The sequence below is a fragment of the Phacochoerus africanus genome, chromosome 1 (assembly GCF_016906955.1).
Source record: "Phacochoerus africanus isolate WHEZ1 chromosome 1, ROS_Pafr_v1, whole genome shotgun sequence".
NCBI classification, from domain to species: domain Eukaryota; kingdom Metazoa; phylum Chordata; class Mammalia; order Artiodactyla; family Suidae; genus Phacochoerus; species Phacochoerus africanus.
In genome coordinates this window covers 157,554,435-157,570,338 of record NC_062544.1, presented here as the reverse complement: position 1 = coordinate 157,570,338, position 15,904 = coordinate 157,554,435, and the positions used below count along the sequence as shown (strand labels likewise).

The following is a 15,904-nucleotide window of genomic DNA, read 5'->3' as shown; positions in this document are numbered from 1 at the left end:
TTGGCAAACTTACAAAAGAATTTCAATCTAAAATTAAAAAGACTGCAGGATATAAAATGGAGAATCCCACACATGTGCTCTGAGGAAGATAAAACTTAAGGACTAAGAAAGTGACTTGCCTTAAATGCCTGATTTGCAGAAAACCCAATAGTACAGAATTTTTTCAGATGACAGAGGGTTGATCATGAGTTGTCTCATATCAACCTCGGGAATTTTCATGAAAGGCAGAGGAGCCAGGTCAGATTGGACTCACAAAGTGCGATGAATTGAGCTTTGTTTATGTGACTGGACTAATTATATCCAGCCAGGAAGTTTTCAAGGCTGGTCTCCATTTGCTTTTTATTTTAACTGACTCGGACTGAACTCTCCCCTCTTGACATTTCCTGCCCACAAATAAAACCTGCCCCACCAGACTCACCTGAAACTTGTAACAGGTTTGCTTGTCTGCTATTCTTGTCTTTTGTTTTTGGTCTTTTTAGGGCCACAGCCGCAGCATATGGAGGCTCCCAGGCTAGGGGTCCATTGGGAGCTGTTGCTACCGGCCTATGCCACAGCCACAGCCACGCCAGATCCAAGCAGCGTCTGAGACCTACACCACAGCTCACAGCAACCCCAGATCCTTAACCCACTGAGCGAGGCCAGGGATCAAACCTGCAAACTCATGGTCCCTAGTCGGATTCTTTTTCACTGCACCACGATGGGAACTCCTCCTCTGCTATTCTTAAACTAATATTTTTGGGCTTGCCTTAATATATCTCTTTACTGAGGTTTTATTTTTTTAGTAAAACCATCGAATTAAAAAAATGGGTGGGGTTACCACCGTGGCACAGGTTAAGGACCTGGCATTGCCTCCGCAACAGTGTAGGTTCAATACCCAGCCCCAAACAGTGAGTTAAGGATCCAGCACTGCCACAGCTTTGGCCTGGGAACATCCATATGCTATGGGTGTAATAAAAAAAAGTTGGGGGGAGGGGCAAAAGCAAGAGTTCCCTGGTGGCCTAGTGGTTTAGGATTTGGTGTTGTCATTGCTGTGGCTCAATTCCATCCCTGGACCAGAAACTTCTGTGTGCTACAGCCATGGCCCAAAAAAAAAGGAGGGGGCAAAAGACCTGAATAGATACTTCACCAAAGAAAACACATGGCAAATAAACACATGAAAAGATGCTCCACATCATGTCATCAGGGAAATGCAAATTAAAATGAGATAACACTCATTTTACAGAACTAACAGAACAGCCAAAATTCAGAACACTGACAACACCGAGTGCTGATAAGGATGTGGAGCAATAGGAACTAGTCTTTACTGCTAGTGGGGATTCAAATAAGTACAGCCATTCTGGCCAGTTTGGCAGTTTCTTACAAACCAAATTCTTTTTTTCTTTATGGCCACACCTATGGCATATAGAAGTTCCCAGGCTAGGGTTCAAATCAGAGCTGCAGCTGCAGGCCTACGCCACAGCCACAGCAACATCAGATCCGAGCCATATCTGCTAACTACACCATAGCTTGTGGCAATGCCAGATCCTTAACCCAATGAGCAAAGCAGAGTCCGAACCCACATCCTCACGGACCATGTTGGGTTCTTCACCTGCTGAGCCACAACAGAAACTCCCAGATTCTTACTATTCAAGCCAGCCATCATGCTCCTCAGTATTTATCCAAATGAGCTGAAAACCTATGTCCACACAAAAACTTGCACAAATGTTTTTTAGCAACTTTATTCCTAACCGCCAAAACTTAAACAAAGCCAAGATGTCCTTCGGTAGGTAAAAAGATAAATGAACTGTGGTATATCCAATGTAATATTAACACTAAAAAGACCAGAGCTATCAAGCTATGAAAAGCCCTGGAGGAAAACCTGAATCACAGAGCCTGATATATAGTGTTATCAGACCATCTTCTTCCATATATGTAATGTAAGTGGAAGAAGCTGATCTGAAAAGGCTACATACCATGTGATTCCAACCGTACATTTTGGACAGTGGTTGCCCAAGGTTACCAGTTATCAGGGTTAGGGAGAAGGGAGTGATCAATAGGCAGAACACAGAGGATAATTTTTAGGGCAAGTGAAACCATCTTGTATCATGCCGCAAATGGTGGATACATATCATTACACATTTATCCAAATCTACAGAATATATAACACCAAGGATAAACCCTAAAGTAAACCATGGACTTAAAATGATGTGTTAATGTACAGGCAATAATTGTAGCAAATGTTCCACTCCAGATTAGAACACTGATAGTAGGGTAAGTTGAGCATGTGTGAAAACAGGGTACATATCAGAACTCTCTGTTGTGTCCACTCAATTTTACTGTGAACCTAAAAGCTCTAGAAAACAACTTTATCCAAAAAAGAAAGAAAGAAAGAAAGATTATCACCATGACCAAATGGGATATATCCCAGGAATGGTGTATTACACTGATTGATTTAATATAAAAAAATCAATCAACGTAACACATCACATTAATAGAACAAAGGACAAAAGCCACATGACCGTCTCAATTGAGACAGAAAAGGCATTTGGCAAAAATCTATCACCTTTCATGATAAAACACTCAGAAAACTACAAATAGAAGGTAATTTCCCCAACATGAAGACCATATGTGAAAAACCTAGAGTTAATATAATAATCAATGGTGATGACAGAACAATGTAAATCAACTATAATAGAATAAAAACCTAAAAAAAATAATAATCAATGGAGAAAATAAAACTTCCCCCATAAGATCAGGGACAAGAAAAAACGTCCACTTGCACCACTGCTATTCAACACTGTGCTGGAAGTTCCAGCCAGAGCAATAAGACAAGCAATCATAATAAATCATAATAAAAAGTATCCAAATTGGACAGGAAGAAGTAAAACTATCTTTATTTGCATATAACATGATTCTATATATGGAAAATCCCAGAAACTCTACAACAAAGGTACTAAAGCTAATAAATTGAACAAAGTTGCAGGTTCCAAGATGAGCAAACAAAAAGCAGTTGCATAGCTGTCTTTCTATACACTGATAATGAACAAAGTGAAAAGGAAATTAAGAAAGGAATTCTATTTACAACATCTAAAAGAAATATAACACTTAATTAGCGTTAAATTTAACTAAGAGGTTAAAGATTTGTGCAGTAAAAACTAAAACACTGACAAAGAAAAGACCAAAATAAACAGAAAGACATCCTGTGTTCATGGGTCAGAAAACTTGACATTGTTAAGGTGTCAATACTACATAAAGTGATCAATAGGATCAATGCAGTCATTATCAAAATTCCAACAGCCTTTTTTGCAGAAATGGAAAAGCCAATAACCAAATTCATATGGAATTGCAAGGCATCCCAAAAAGCAAAAATAATCTGCAAAGAAACAACATGAGAAGACTCACACTTTCCAATATTAAAACTTATTACAAACCTATGGTAATCAAAACAGTGTGATACTAGCAGGTGGACAGACATGTAGACCAAAGGAATAGTACTGAAAATCTAGAAACAGATCTATATATACATTTACAGCCCATTGATTTCTGGCAAAAAATGCCAATTCCATTCAATAGGGAGACAACAGTCTATTGAACAAATGGTGCTGGTACAACTCCACAACAAAAAAACCCAAATAACCCAATGGAAAAATGGACAGAAGACCTAAACAGACATTTTTCCAAAGAAGACATACAGATAGTCAGTAGGGGCATGAAAAGATGCTCAACATCACTAATTATTAAAGAAATGCAAATCAAAACTACAATAATAAGGTACCACCTCACATTAGTCAGAATGGCCATCATTAACAAGTCTACAAACAACAAATGCCAGAAAGGGTGTGGACAAAAGAGAACCCTCCTCCGCTGTTGGTGGGAATGTAATTTGTACAACCCCTACGGAAAACAGTATGGAGGTTCCTCAGAAAACTAAATATAGAATTACCATATGAAACAATAATCCCACTCTTGGCCACAGAGCTAGACAAAACTGTAATTTAAAATCATTACATGCACTTCTATGTTCATTGCAGAACTATTCGCAATAGCCAAGACAAGGAAACAACCTAAATGTCTATCAACAGATGAACAGATTAAGACGACTGTGGTATATATACACAATGGAATACTATTCAACCATAAAAAGAATGAAATAATACCATTTGCAGTAACATGGATGCAACTAGAGATTATTATACTAAGTGAGGTCAGAAAGTGAAGGACAAATACCATAAGATATCACTTATATGTGGAATCTAAAATATGGCATGTCTATGAGTCTGTTTCTATTTCAACAGAATAGAAACAGACTCACAGACATGGAGAACAGATGTGTGGTTGCCAAGTGGTAGGGGGAAGGGAGTAGGATGGACTGGGAGTTTGGGTTTAGTAGAAACAAACTATTATATTTAGAATGGATAAACAATAAAGTCCTACAGTGCAGCACAGAGAACTATTTCCAATATCCTGGGATAGACCATAATATAAAGAATATAAAAAAAGAATACACACACATATATGTATAACTGAGTCATTTTTCTATACAGCAGAAATTGGCACAACACTGTAAATCAACTATTGTTTAATAAAAATGAAAATGAAACAAATCGTCCTGGGATAATTGATCTTCACATGCATAAGAATAAAGATGAACCTCTAACTCACATCATCATATGTAAAAATTAACCCCAAACTAATCAAACCTAAATGTGAAAGCTAAAAGCATAAAACTCCTAAAAGAAAACAGGGGGAAAACTCCATGATATTAGATTTAGCAATAAGTTCTTAGGTATGACTTCAAAACCATGAGCAACCAAATAAATGAGACAGAGAGAGAGAATTAAACTTTATCAAATTTTATAACTTTTGTGTATCAAATGACATTATCTAGAAAGTGAAGCCAACCTACAGAATGGAAGAAAATATTGGCAAATCATTTACCTGATAACAGTGTAATATCCAGAACATACAGAGAACTCCTACAACCAAACAACAACAAAAAACTCCAAGTAATTAAAAGAAGGCAAAGGACTTGAATAGACATCTCTCCAAAGATACGTGAATTGCCAGTAAACATTAAGAAAAATGCTCAACATCCCTAATCATCAGGAAAATATAAATGAAAACCACAATGGGATAATACTTTGCACCGATTAGAATTACCAAAACATACTAAAAAATAACAAGTGTTGACAAGAGTATGAAGAAATTGGAACTCTTGTGCATTGTTATTGAGAATATAAAATGGTACAGCCATTGTGAAAAACTGATATTTCCTCAAAAAAATAAACTTAAAATTAAGATATGACTCAGGACTTATACAACTTGGTATATACCCAAAAAAACCTGATAACAGGGATTCAAACAAATACCTGTACACCAGCATACACTGTAACATTATCTGCATATAGCCAGGTGGAAACAATCCAAATATCCATCAGCAAATGAATGACTAAAATGTAGTATATACATGCAATGTAATATTACTCAGACATGAAAATTAAAACCAAGTTCTGATGCATGCTATAATATGAATGAACCTTGAAGACATTATGCTACTTAAAATAAGCCAGACTCAAAAGAACAAATATTGTATGATTCCACTTTTATGACATATCTAGAATAACAAAATTCACAGAGACAGAGAGTAAATTAAAACTACCAAGGGCTTGAGGTAGGAAGGAAAAGGAATCTCTATTTGGGATGATTTGAAAATTTTTTGGAAAAGTTGGTGGCAATGGCTACATACATTAAGAATATAATTGATGTCACTGCATTGTACACTTAAAAATGGTTAAATGGGAGTTCTCATCATGGCCCAATGGTTGACGAATCTGACTAGGAACCATGAGGTTGCAGGTTCGATCCCTGGCCTTCCTCAGTGGGTTAAAGATCCGGCATTGCTGTGAGCTGTGGTGTAGGTCACAGACGCAGCTCAGATCCCATGTTGCTGTGGCTCTGGCATAGTAGGCCAGCGGCTACAGCTCCGATTAGACCCCTAGCCTGGGAACCTCCATGTGCCGTGGGAGCGGCCCTAGAAAAGGCAAAAAAGACACACACACCAAAAAATGGTTAAATGACTAGTATCCACAAGGTGCGGAGTTCAACCCCTGGCCTTGCTCAGTGGGTTAAGGATCTGGCATTGCCGTGAGCTGTGGTGTAGGTCACAGATGCAGATTGGTTCTGGTGTTGCTGTGTCTGTGGTGTAGGTCAGCAGCTACAGCTCCAATTCGACCCCTAGTCTAGGAACCTCCATATGCTGCAGGTGTGGTCCTGAAAAGATTTTTTAAAAAGAAAAGAAAATGGGCAGAAGACTAAACATACATTTCTCCAAAATGGCCAACAGGCATAGGAAGATGTTCAACATGACTAATTATTAGAGAAATTCAAATCAAAACTACAATGAGGTTATCACCTCACACCAGTCAGAATGGCCATTATCCAAGAGTCTACAGATAATTAATGCTGGAGAAGATGTGGAGAAAAGGGAACCCTCCAACACTGCTGCTGGGAATGTAAATTGGTACAACCACCATGGAAAATAGTATGGAGGTTCCTCAGAAAACTAAATACAGAACTACCATATGACCCAGCAATCCCATTCCTGGGCATATATCCAGAAAAGACAAAAACTCTAATTAGAAAAGACAAATGGGGAGTTCCCGTCATGGCGAGGTGGTTAACGAATCCGACTAGGAACCATGAGGTTGCGGGTTTGGTCCCTGCCCTTGCTCAGTGGGTTAACGATCCGGCGTTACCGTGAGCTGTGGTGTAGGCTGCAGACGTGGCTCGGATCCTGCGTTGCTGTGGCTCTGGCGTAGGCCAGTGGCTACAGCTCCTATTCGACCCCTAGCCTGGGAACCTCCATATGCCGTGGGAGCGGCCCAAAGAAATAGCAAAAAGACAAAAAAAAAAAAAGAAAAGAAAAGACAAATGCACTCCAACGTTCACAGCAGCACTATTCAAAATAGCCAAGATAAAGAACCAACCTAAATGATAATAGAACCCAAGATAAAGAACCATCCAACAGATGAATGGATAATGAAGACGTGGTATATAATGGAATATTACTCGGCCATAAAAAAGAATGAAATAATGCCATCTGCAGCAACATGGATGGACCTAGAGATTATCATACTAAGTAAAGTAAGTCAGACAAGTATCATGATGTCATTCATATGTGGAATCTAAAAATAATACAAATGAACTTATTTATGAAACAGAAATAGACTCAGAGACACAGAAAACAAACTTACAATTATCAAAGGGGAAAGAGGAGGAAAGGAATAAAAATATGGGATTAACAGATACATACAATTATACATAAAACAGACAAATAACAGGATTTATTATATAGAATAAGGAATTAAATTCAGTATCTTATAATAAACCATCATGGAAAAGAACTGAAAAAGAAAAGACATATATGTTTATGTGTCTATCTGATTAATCACTTTGCTGTGTATCTGCAACTAACTCAATATTATAAATCAACGATGGTTCAATAACAAAAAAAAGGTTAAAATAGCAAATTTTATATATGTTTTTACAATAAAAAACATGTTTTAAAAACTTTTTCTAAATACAAGAAAGTGCCATGGCAGTAATAAATATGAGGCTGTGTCAAAAAAAGGAGGGTGGGTATCTGTCCCAAATAGGGATTCAAAGGAAATGTAAGAAGGAAAATAGTAAGGAGGGCAGCAGCACCCAGAGTCCGCAACCCCACCCAGAACACAACTGACTAAGGGTCCCCACCACCCAGCTGTGAAAGCAGGCTTCCGAAAAAGCAGACATTGTAAGCTGAGGAGAAAAGTTATCTATAAAGTCTTAAAAATCAGAGAACCATGAAAGAAGCATTTTGAGATGCTTATGTTAATTTTGAGAAATTAAAAGAGAAAGCTTTTGCAGCAACATGTATTTGAGTGTCTCCTCTGACCATGGAAGGCCATGTCTGAGGAAGATGGGCACCCAGACCCAGGCAGCCCTGGTCCCCAATCACCCTTCCCCTCCCCCCACCAAGATCTAGGAGAGCCTCTCCCTCCTACCTGAAGCCACCTTAGGCTGGTTGCCAACAATTCCAACAGTCCTCCCATTCATTCTTGCAAAACCAACAATGATGTTCTTGGCATAATTGGGCATGATCTCAAAAAAGTCTCGCTCGTCAACAATCTGCAACAATAAATTTACTCCTGAGCCCAAGATGATCAACAAGGTACAACGACACTGCAGAGTGACAGACATTTACACTGCAGAACAATAAGCTGAAGAGCTCCCTCCCTCCCCACACAGGTTCCCCAAGGAGGCAGGAAGACAGGATGAGGCTGTGCCTCCTCCCTACAGGAGGGGAAAACCCTCTGCCTACTCCCCAGGAAAGGACAAACCAGTACAGCCTTTTTTGAAAAGTTCTATTTGAATGTGGCATGTTTATCACATTTTTTTTACCTTCTTTTGAAATCATTTCAAAACTCATAAAAATTTCCAGAATAGGAGTTCCCATTGTGGCTCAGTGGTAACAAAGCCAACTAGCATCCATAAGGACGTGGGTTCGATCCCTGGCCTCGCTCAATGAGTTAGGGATCCAGCATTGCCATGAGCTGTGGAGTAGGTTGCAGGTGCCAAGTGGATCCCACATTGCTGTGGCTCTGGTTGTAGGCCAGTGGCTTATAGCTCTGATTCGACCACTAGCCTGGGAACTTTCACATGCTGCAGGAGTGGCCCTAAAAAGACAAAAAAACAAACAACAAAGAAACAAAAAAAAACAACCTTTCAGAATAGCACAAAAAAATTTAAATATCCTTCACCCAGATTCCCCATTTATTAATGTTTTACCACATACGTTTTATCGTTCCCTCTCCCTTCCTGCCTTCCCCACTTTTCTCTTAGCCTCTCAAGTATGTGTATATGTATATTAATGTTCTATAACTATACATATCACACAATTTTTTCCTAAACCATTTGAGAATAAGTTATAAACATACTGTCTCTTTACCTTTAAGTACCTAAGTTCCATCTCCAAAGAAGACATTCTCTTACATATCATCAGCAGTAATATTGTCAAAATCAGGAAATTAACATTAATATATTGTATTATAAAACCTTATTCAAACTTTGCCAGTTATTCCAATAATGTCCTTTCCAGAAACAAAACTCTAGTTCTAGGACCTAACCCAAGATCACCTGGCACTTTTAGTGGTCATGTCTCTTCAGCCTCCCTTAATTTTTTCCCCTCAACATTTGTCTTTCAAGTTCATGACATCTGTGAAGACTACAGATCAGTTATTTGGTTATTTGTCTATTTGGGTTTCATGTTTCTTCATGTTTAATTTCAGGTTAAGCATTTTTGGCAGAAGATCACAGAAGTGACCCTGCCAAGTGAATTACATCGAACAGCACATGAATGTCCATTAATGGTGATAAATAGGCCAGGCTTGTCTGTAAAGTCATTATTTCTCTACTTGTAATTAACAAGCATTTTGTGGGGAAATACTCTGAAATTTTGTAAAAATCCTATTCTTCTCCAATCTTTCACCCAGAAGGTTTAGTTAATAGCCCGTGATGATTCTTGTCTATCAACCCAATTATTGCCATGATAGTTGCCAAATGAATTCTCTAACTCCACTTTCCTTTCTCTATTACTTGGCATTATACCATCAGAGATAACTCTGCATTCCCCAATTACTTTTGGGAAATCCACAGAATGAAGTTACAGGTTTTTCTTTTGTTAAGTGGACTGTAACCTTTACCAACATTATTTATGTTCATATTGTCCCATTTTTGACCATGAGAGCTTATTCAAGGTGGATCCGATGCCCTTTGATGCTTCTCCATCATTCTTTGAGCATGACCTTACATTCTGGAATTACCTTACTTTCAGGTTAATCTTGTATTTTTTCCTGACCAAGCCTAGAATCAGCCATTTCTCCAAGGGACCTGGGTGCAAGGGTTGGGAGGGGGGAATAAATGACTGTGTCTAAGAAGCTTTCCCAGAGCACAGAGCTAGGAAACACACACATGCACATAAACACTCTCATTTCTGTAAGTAATAAGAAAACCAGGGGTTCATACTGCTAACACAATTTTAGACCAATTCAACTACTAGGTTCATTCTAATATGCCCCCCTTTCCAAACCATAACTCATTTCTCCTACAGTGGACATAACTTCCATTATCCCTTATTACTCAATCCTCAAATACAAATGAAATACTTTCAGAACTGCTAATCCATATGACTGCAAAAAAAAAAAAAAAAGCTAAAATTCAGTATTTCTTCATAACTATTTCTGTTGTTAAGACTAAAGGAAATAGTCAAAATACTGTATTCAAAAGTTAATTATGTGAAACACAGCCAAATTCATTTGTTTTTATTGTAAAGGTTTACCCCGGTCTTGATTTCTTTTTTTAATATATGAAAATTAATATAGTTTAGGAGTTCTTGTCATGGCACAACAGAAAAGAATCCAACTAGGAACCATGAGGTTGCAGGTTCAATTCCTGGACTCGCTCAGTGGGTTAAGGATCTGGCATTCCAGTGAGCTGTGGTATAGGTCACAGGTGTGGCTGTGGCTTAGTCCAGAAGCTGTAGCTCTGATTGGACCCCCAGACTGGGAACCTCCATATGCTGTGGCTGCAGCCCTAAAAAGGAAAAAAAAAAAAAAAGAAAGAAAAAAAAAGAATGTAGTTTAACAAACTGACATAACATTGTAAATAAAACTTTTTAAAAATTACATTTGCTTAAAATACATATATATAGTTTAACAGTGTCACTCCCCATTCCTTCTACTTAATTATTAATGTCATCATTTTCTGATTTATCTTGTGTGTATTGCAGAAATGAGTAAATACAGTCAGAGCTTTTTAATTCCCCTTCTACACTAGATGAAAGGAAACAAACCACAGATACTCTCTTACACTCCAAGTTTATTCACTTAACAAATCACTCCATATCAGTCCACTGAGCACTCCCTCACTCTTTTTCATTCTTGCATAGTACTCTATTGTGTGGATATAGCAAAGTTTATTCACCAATTTCCTATGCATTATTTATATTATTTTGACACACTCAGGTCGTTTAGAATATTTCATAACCAGAAACAACACTGTAACAGTAGTACCCTACCCTGTGCAGATATACTTTTGTCTGGTGGGAAGTATATCTTCAGAGTCAAGTCCTAGAAGTGGAACTGCTAGGGAGGGGTAAGTTTTAGATACATCCCTACCAGCAATGTATAAGAGTGTCTGCTTCTTCATGGACCCATCATGGGAAGTATTTTCAAGTTTTTTTCATTTTGGGCCAATCTGACAGAGAAATAATTTAGCATAACTTTAATTTGCATTTGTAGCATTATGAATAAAGCTGAACTTCTTCCCAATATGTGTAAAGTCCATTTTACCTTTTCTGTGAGCTCTCTATTCCTGGTTTTTGTCTGTTTTTCTATCAATTTTAGTCCTTATCTGCTCAATTTTTTTTTAACACTTTAGGGCCACACCCATGGCCTGTGGAGGTTCCCACACACAGACTTTCATGCGCACTGGGTCCCAGAGCAAAATGAAGGCTCCATAGGAATCTGGGTCAGACCTGACTACAGTTCTTGGAGGATCTCCTGGGAAACAGTGAGTGACTGTGGCATGTTGTCGGGGAAGGACATTGGAGGCAAAGCTCTTGGGAATATTCATCGGTGTGCGTTTCTCTGGAAGTGGCCATTTTGGGAAAATCTGGCCCTACCCATCAGCACTGAGAAACCCCAGACCAAACAATAATCCAAGTGGGATCAAAGCTCCACCCATCAGTGAACAGCTGCCTAAAGACCCGCCCCCCAGGCACACAGCCAACTCTAATCTCACCCAGAGACAAAGTCCCACACACCAAAGGGAGAGGAATCAGCCCCACCTACCAGTGGGCAGGCACCAGTCCCTCCCATCAGGAAGCCTACAGCAAGTCCCTGTACCAATTTCAGCCAAGACATCAGAAGTAAGAGAAGCTACAACTCAATTATCTGCAAAAAGGAGACTACACCAAAAACCTGTAAAAATGAAAAGGCAGAGAATTATTGCTCAGATAAGGGAACAAGAAGAAAAAAAAAGAGAAAAAAAGCTAAGTGATCTGGAGATTCTCAGCCTCCAGGAAAAAGACTTTAGACTTATGATGCTGAAGATGATACAAGACATTGGAAATAAACTGGAGGCAAAGACTGTAACTTACAGTAAACACTGAGCAAAGAAATATAAGATTTAAAACTTAAGCAAGTAGAGATATAAAATATAATAATTGAAATAAAAAATTCATTAGAAGCAACCAACAGCAGAACACAGGAGGTAGAAGAATGAATAAGCAAGGTAGAGGACACACTAGTGGAAATCACTGATGTAGAGCAGAAAAGAGAAAAAGGAATGAAATGAAGAGAGTCTCAGAGAACTCTGAGACAACATTAAATGCACCAACGACTATATTACAGGGGTGCCAGAAAGAGGAGGAGAGAAAGGGACAGAAAAAACATCTGAAGAGATAATAGCCAAAAACTTCCCCAACACGGGAAAGGAACCACTCACTCAAATCCAGTAAGCACAAGTACCATATAAAATAAACCCAAGGAGGAACACCCCAAGATACATAATCAAACTGACCAAAATTAAAAACAAAGAGAAAATACTGAAAACAGCTAAGAAAAAGAACAAGTAACATACAAGGGAACCCCAATAAGGTTATCGGCAGATTTTTCAACAGAAACTCTGCAGGCCAGAAGGGAGTGGCATGATATACGTAACGTGATGAAAGGAAAAAACCTCCAACCAAGATTACTTTACCCAGCAAGTCTCTTATTCAGATGTGAAGGAGAAATCAAGAGCTTTACAGATACACAAAAGCTAAGAGAATTCAGCAACACTAAACCAGCTTCACAACAAATACTAAAGGAACTTCTCCAGACAGAAAAGAAAAGGCCACAATAGAAATAAAAGGCTAATCTTGGAGGGATCAAGATGGTGGAAGAGTAAGACGTGGTGCTGACCTTCTCCCACAAACACATTAAAAAAAAAAACCTGTATATGTATAACAATTCTCGCAAAACATCTACTGAATGCTGGCAGAAGACCTTCAACCTCCAAAACGGGCAAGAAACCCTCCACATACCTGGGTAGAACAAAAGGAATTTAAAAAAAAGAGAGAGAGAGAGAGAAAAGAAATCCCTTGGGGAATAGCACTCCTGAGATGGCACCGTTAAGAAGGAAAGGAACCCACACCCTGGGAATCCACCTAACTGAGAGGGAGCTTGGCCAAGGCAGCGGGACCTCAAAAGTTTCAAAAAAAAGCACAGGAGCTGGACTGAAGAGGGCAAAGCAAAGAGACAGCCACACAGACCATCCTTACCACCGCCCCAGACACTCGGGCAGGAACTGGGTGCTGAAACTCAGGCTCAGGAGGTCAGTTCCAGGGAGAGGACTAGAGTTGGCTGTGTGGAGACAGTCTGAGGGGCCAGGGAGCAGTGTGCTATGGGCTGGAGAGCAGAATGCCACAGCCAAGGGAAGGCAGAAGGAGGTCTGGGTCCACAGGAGAAGAAGCAAGGCACCATTGTTGGGAAGGGTGAGAGGATGAGGGGCAGACGACCACAGGAATATCTTTCCCTGTGCACATGTGGATTCTCAGAGGGCAGGACACCTCTCATGCAGGCTACAGGTGGCTAGGCAACTCTTGCCCAGGCTAAGGCAGCAGGGATGCTAAGTGTAACACAGCCCCTCTTACATGGTCTACAGGCAGTGGGGGCAAACCACAGCAGTCATCTCAGACATCAGATGTGGACATAGCCCGCCACCACTAGGGGTCCATGAACAGGCACCGTCTGTGTTTCCAGTCACCTCAGAGGTCAGCACAGAGGAAGGCATTGCAACCAAGTACCACCTATTGTTGCTCTCACTCCCCTGGGAACGCATATGCCCTGCTGATGCCACTGCCAAATGTTCTGGGTGTCACCTACACCTGACTGAAAATCACTGCCACTTCCCAGGGCCCTGCAACTAGGAGCAGCCTGCACCACATCCCTGCAGCTCCTTGCCTCTGTCAAGGGCCCAGCGACCAGGCACTGGCTACTAGCCCTGCCCACTGCCTACATCTCCCTGGAAGCACACACAGCACCCTATCAAGCCTGCACACACTGAGGAAGAAGACACGGAAGCAGCCCTGAGGCCAAAAATAAATAGTAAGTCCTCACAAAATACCTGGGGCACTCTCACTCTCACATATGAACAGCCCTCCAAGATTATAGTAGTTGTTTTTCCTAAACTCACAGAATAAGAAAAATATAAGCAAAATGAAGAAGCTCAGGAACCATTAAAAGAATAGGAGGGAGTTCCCGTCATGGCACAGTGGAAACGAATCCACTAGGAACCATGAGGTTACAGTTCAATCCCTGGCCTCGCTCAGCAGGTTCAGGATCTGGTGTTGCCGTGAGCTGTGGTGTAGGTTGCAGATACAGCTCCAGTTGAACCCCTAGCCTGGGAACCTCCATATACCACAGGTGCAGCCCTCAAAAAAAAAAAAAAAAAAAAAAAAAGCATAAAAGAAAGGATAATTCCCCTGAAGAAGCAAAAATGAAACAGACTTCTGCAGTCTAACGACACTGAGTTCAAAATTGAGAGCGTGAAAATACTGAAGGAAGTAAGAGTGAATATGAAGGAATTAAGAGCAAATATGAACAGTAATACAGATCACTGTAGAAAGGAACTAGAAAATATACAGAGGAACCAAGAAAAATTAGAATATTCATTTGCAGAGATGCAAGCTGAGTTAAAGGCATTGAAGAGTAAAATGAATAATGCAGAGGAACAGATTAGTGACTTGGAAGACAGAATAACGGAAATCACCCAATCAGAAGAACAGACAGAAAACCAAATGAAAAAATATGAAAGCAATGTAAGAGATCAATATAAAGTGGGCCAATCTATGTATAATGGGGATTCCAGAAGGGGAGGAAAAAGAAAAGGGGTTTGAAAATATATTTGAAGAAATTATGGCTGAAAACTTTCCAAATCTAAAGGAAACAGTTATCAAGATACAAGAAACACAGAGGGCCCCAAACAAGCTGAACCCAAAAAGACACACATCAAGACATTTTATATTAAAAACAGCAAAAGTTAAAGAGAGGATTCTAAAGGCAGCAAGAGAAAAACAAAGACTTACTTATAAGGAATCCCCATGAGGCTATCAGCTGACTTCTCTACAGGAACACTACATGCCATAAGAGAGTGGCAAGATATGTTCAAAGTCTGAAAAGGGAAATATTTGCAGCCTAGAATACTCTACCCAGTGAGAATATCATGTAAATTAGAAGGAAAAATAAAGAATTTCTACAACAAACAAAAACTAAAAGAGTACAGTAATACTAAACCTATTCTAAATGATATACTGAAAGGGCTCCTCTAAATAAAAAAGAAGTGGGAAATAGGATGGAGGCAATCACAATTGGAAAGCAAACACTTGGGGGCTCTTCTCCCACACTCCCAGAAGTCCTGGCAGCTATTGCTTTCCTGAAATAAAAACTTTGCTTGCTTGCTGTCTGTGTGTTCACAGAGTTCATTCTTGGACTGCATGAACAAGAACCAGGATTCCGGTAAAATCTTTCCGGCATCATCTTTTGGGGGTTCATCCAGGATCCAATCCAATACACCAGTGCTCACACAATAAGCGGCAGCAAGCTTGTGCTTTCTACTTTGTTCAGTTTCATTTCCCTCTGAAAGGCGGGTGAATGTGTGAATGAGTGCACAAGCCTGAGACGTGTCCTGGACACGAAGTGAGTGCAGAGTCTCGATATGTGGTTCTGTTTAAGCTCCTGAGCGACTTCATATGGCTAAAAGGCAACCCTTTGAGTCCAAAAGGGCCAGGAGTCCCATTGGCGGTTTATACCATCCTGCAATATGCCAAGAGGCACCAGACGGGGTG

General features: G+C 39.8%; 1 protein-coding gene across 1 annotated transcript in view; it reads right to left on the bottom strand.

Annotated features, from left to right (window-relative positions):
* The window catches only part of PCCB (propionyl-CoA carboxylase subunit beta), a 98,815-nt gene that overhangs the window by 17,495 nt on the left and 65,416 nt on the right, over window positions 1-15,904 (bottom strand). Inside the window, exon 10 of the mRNA XM_047782988.1 lies at window positions 8,022-8,145. Coding sequence (XP_047638944.1) covers window positions 8,022-8,145 — 124 coding nt within the window. The remainder of the gene's footprint in view (window positions 1-8,021; window positions 8,146-15,904) is intronic.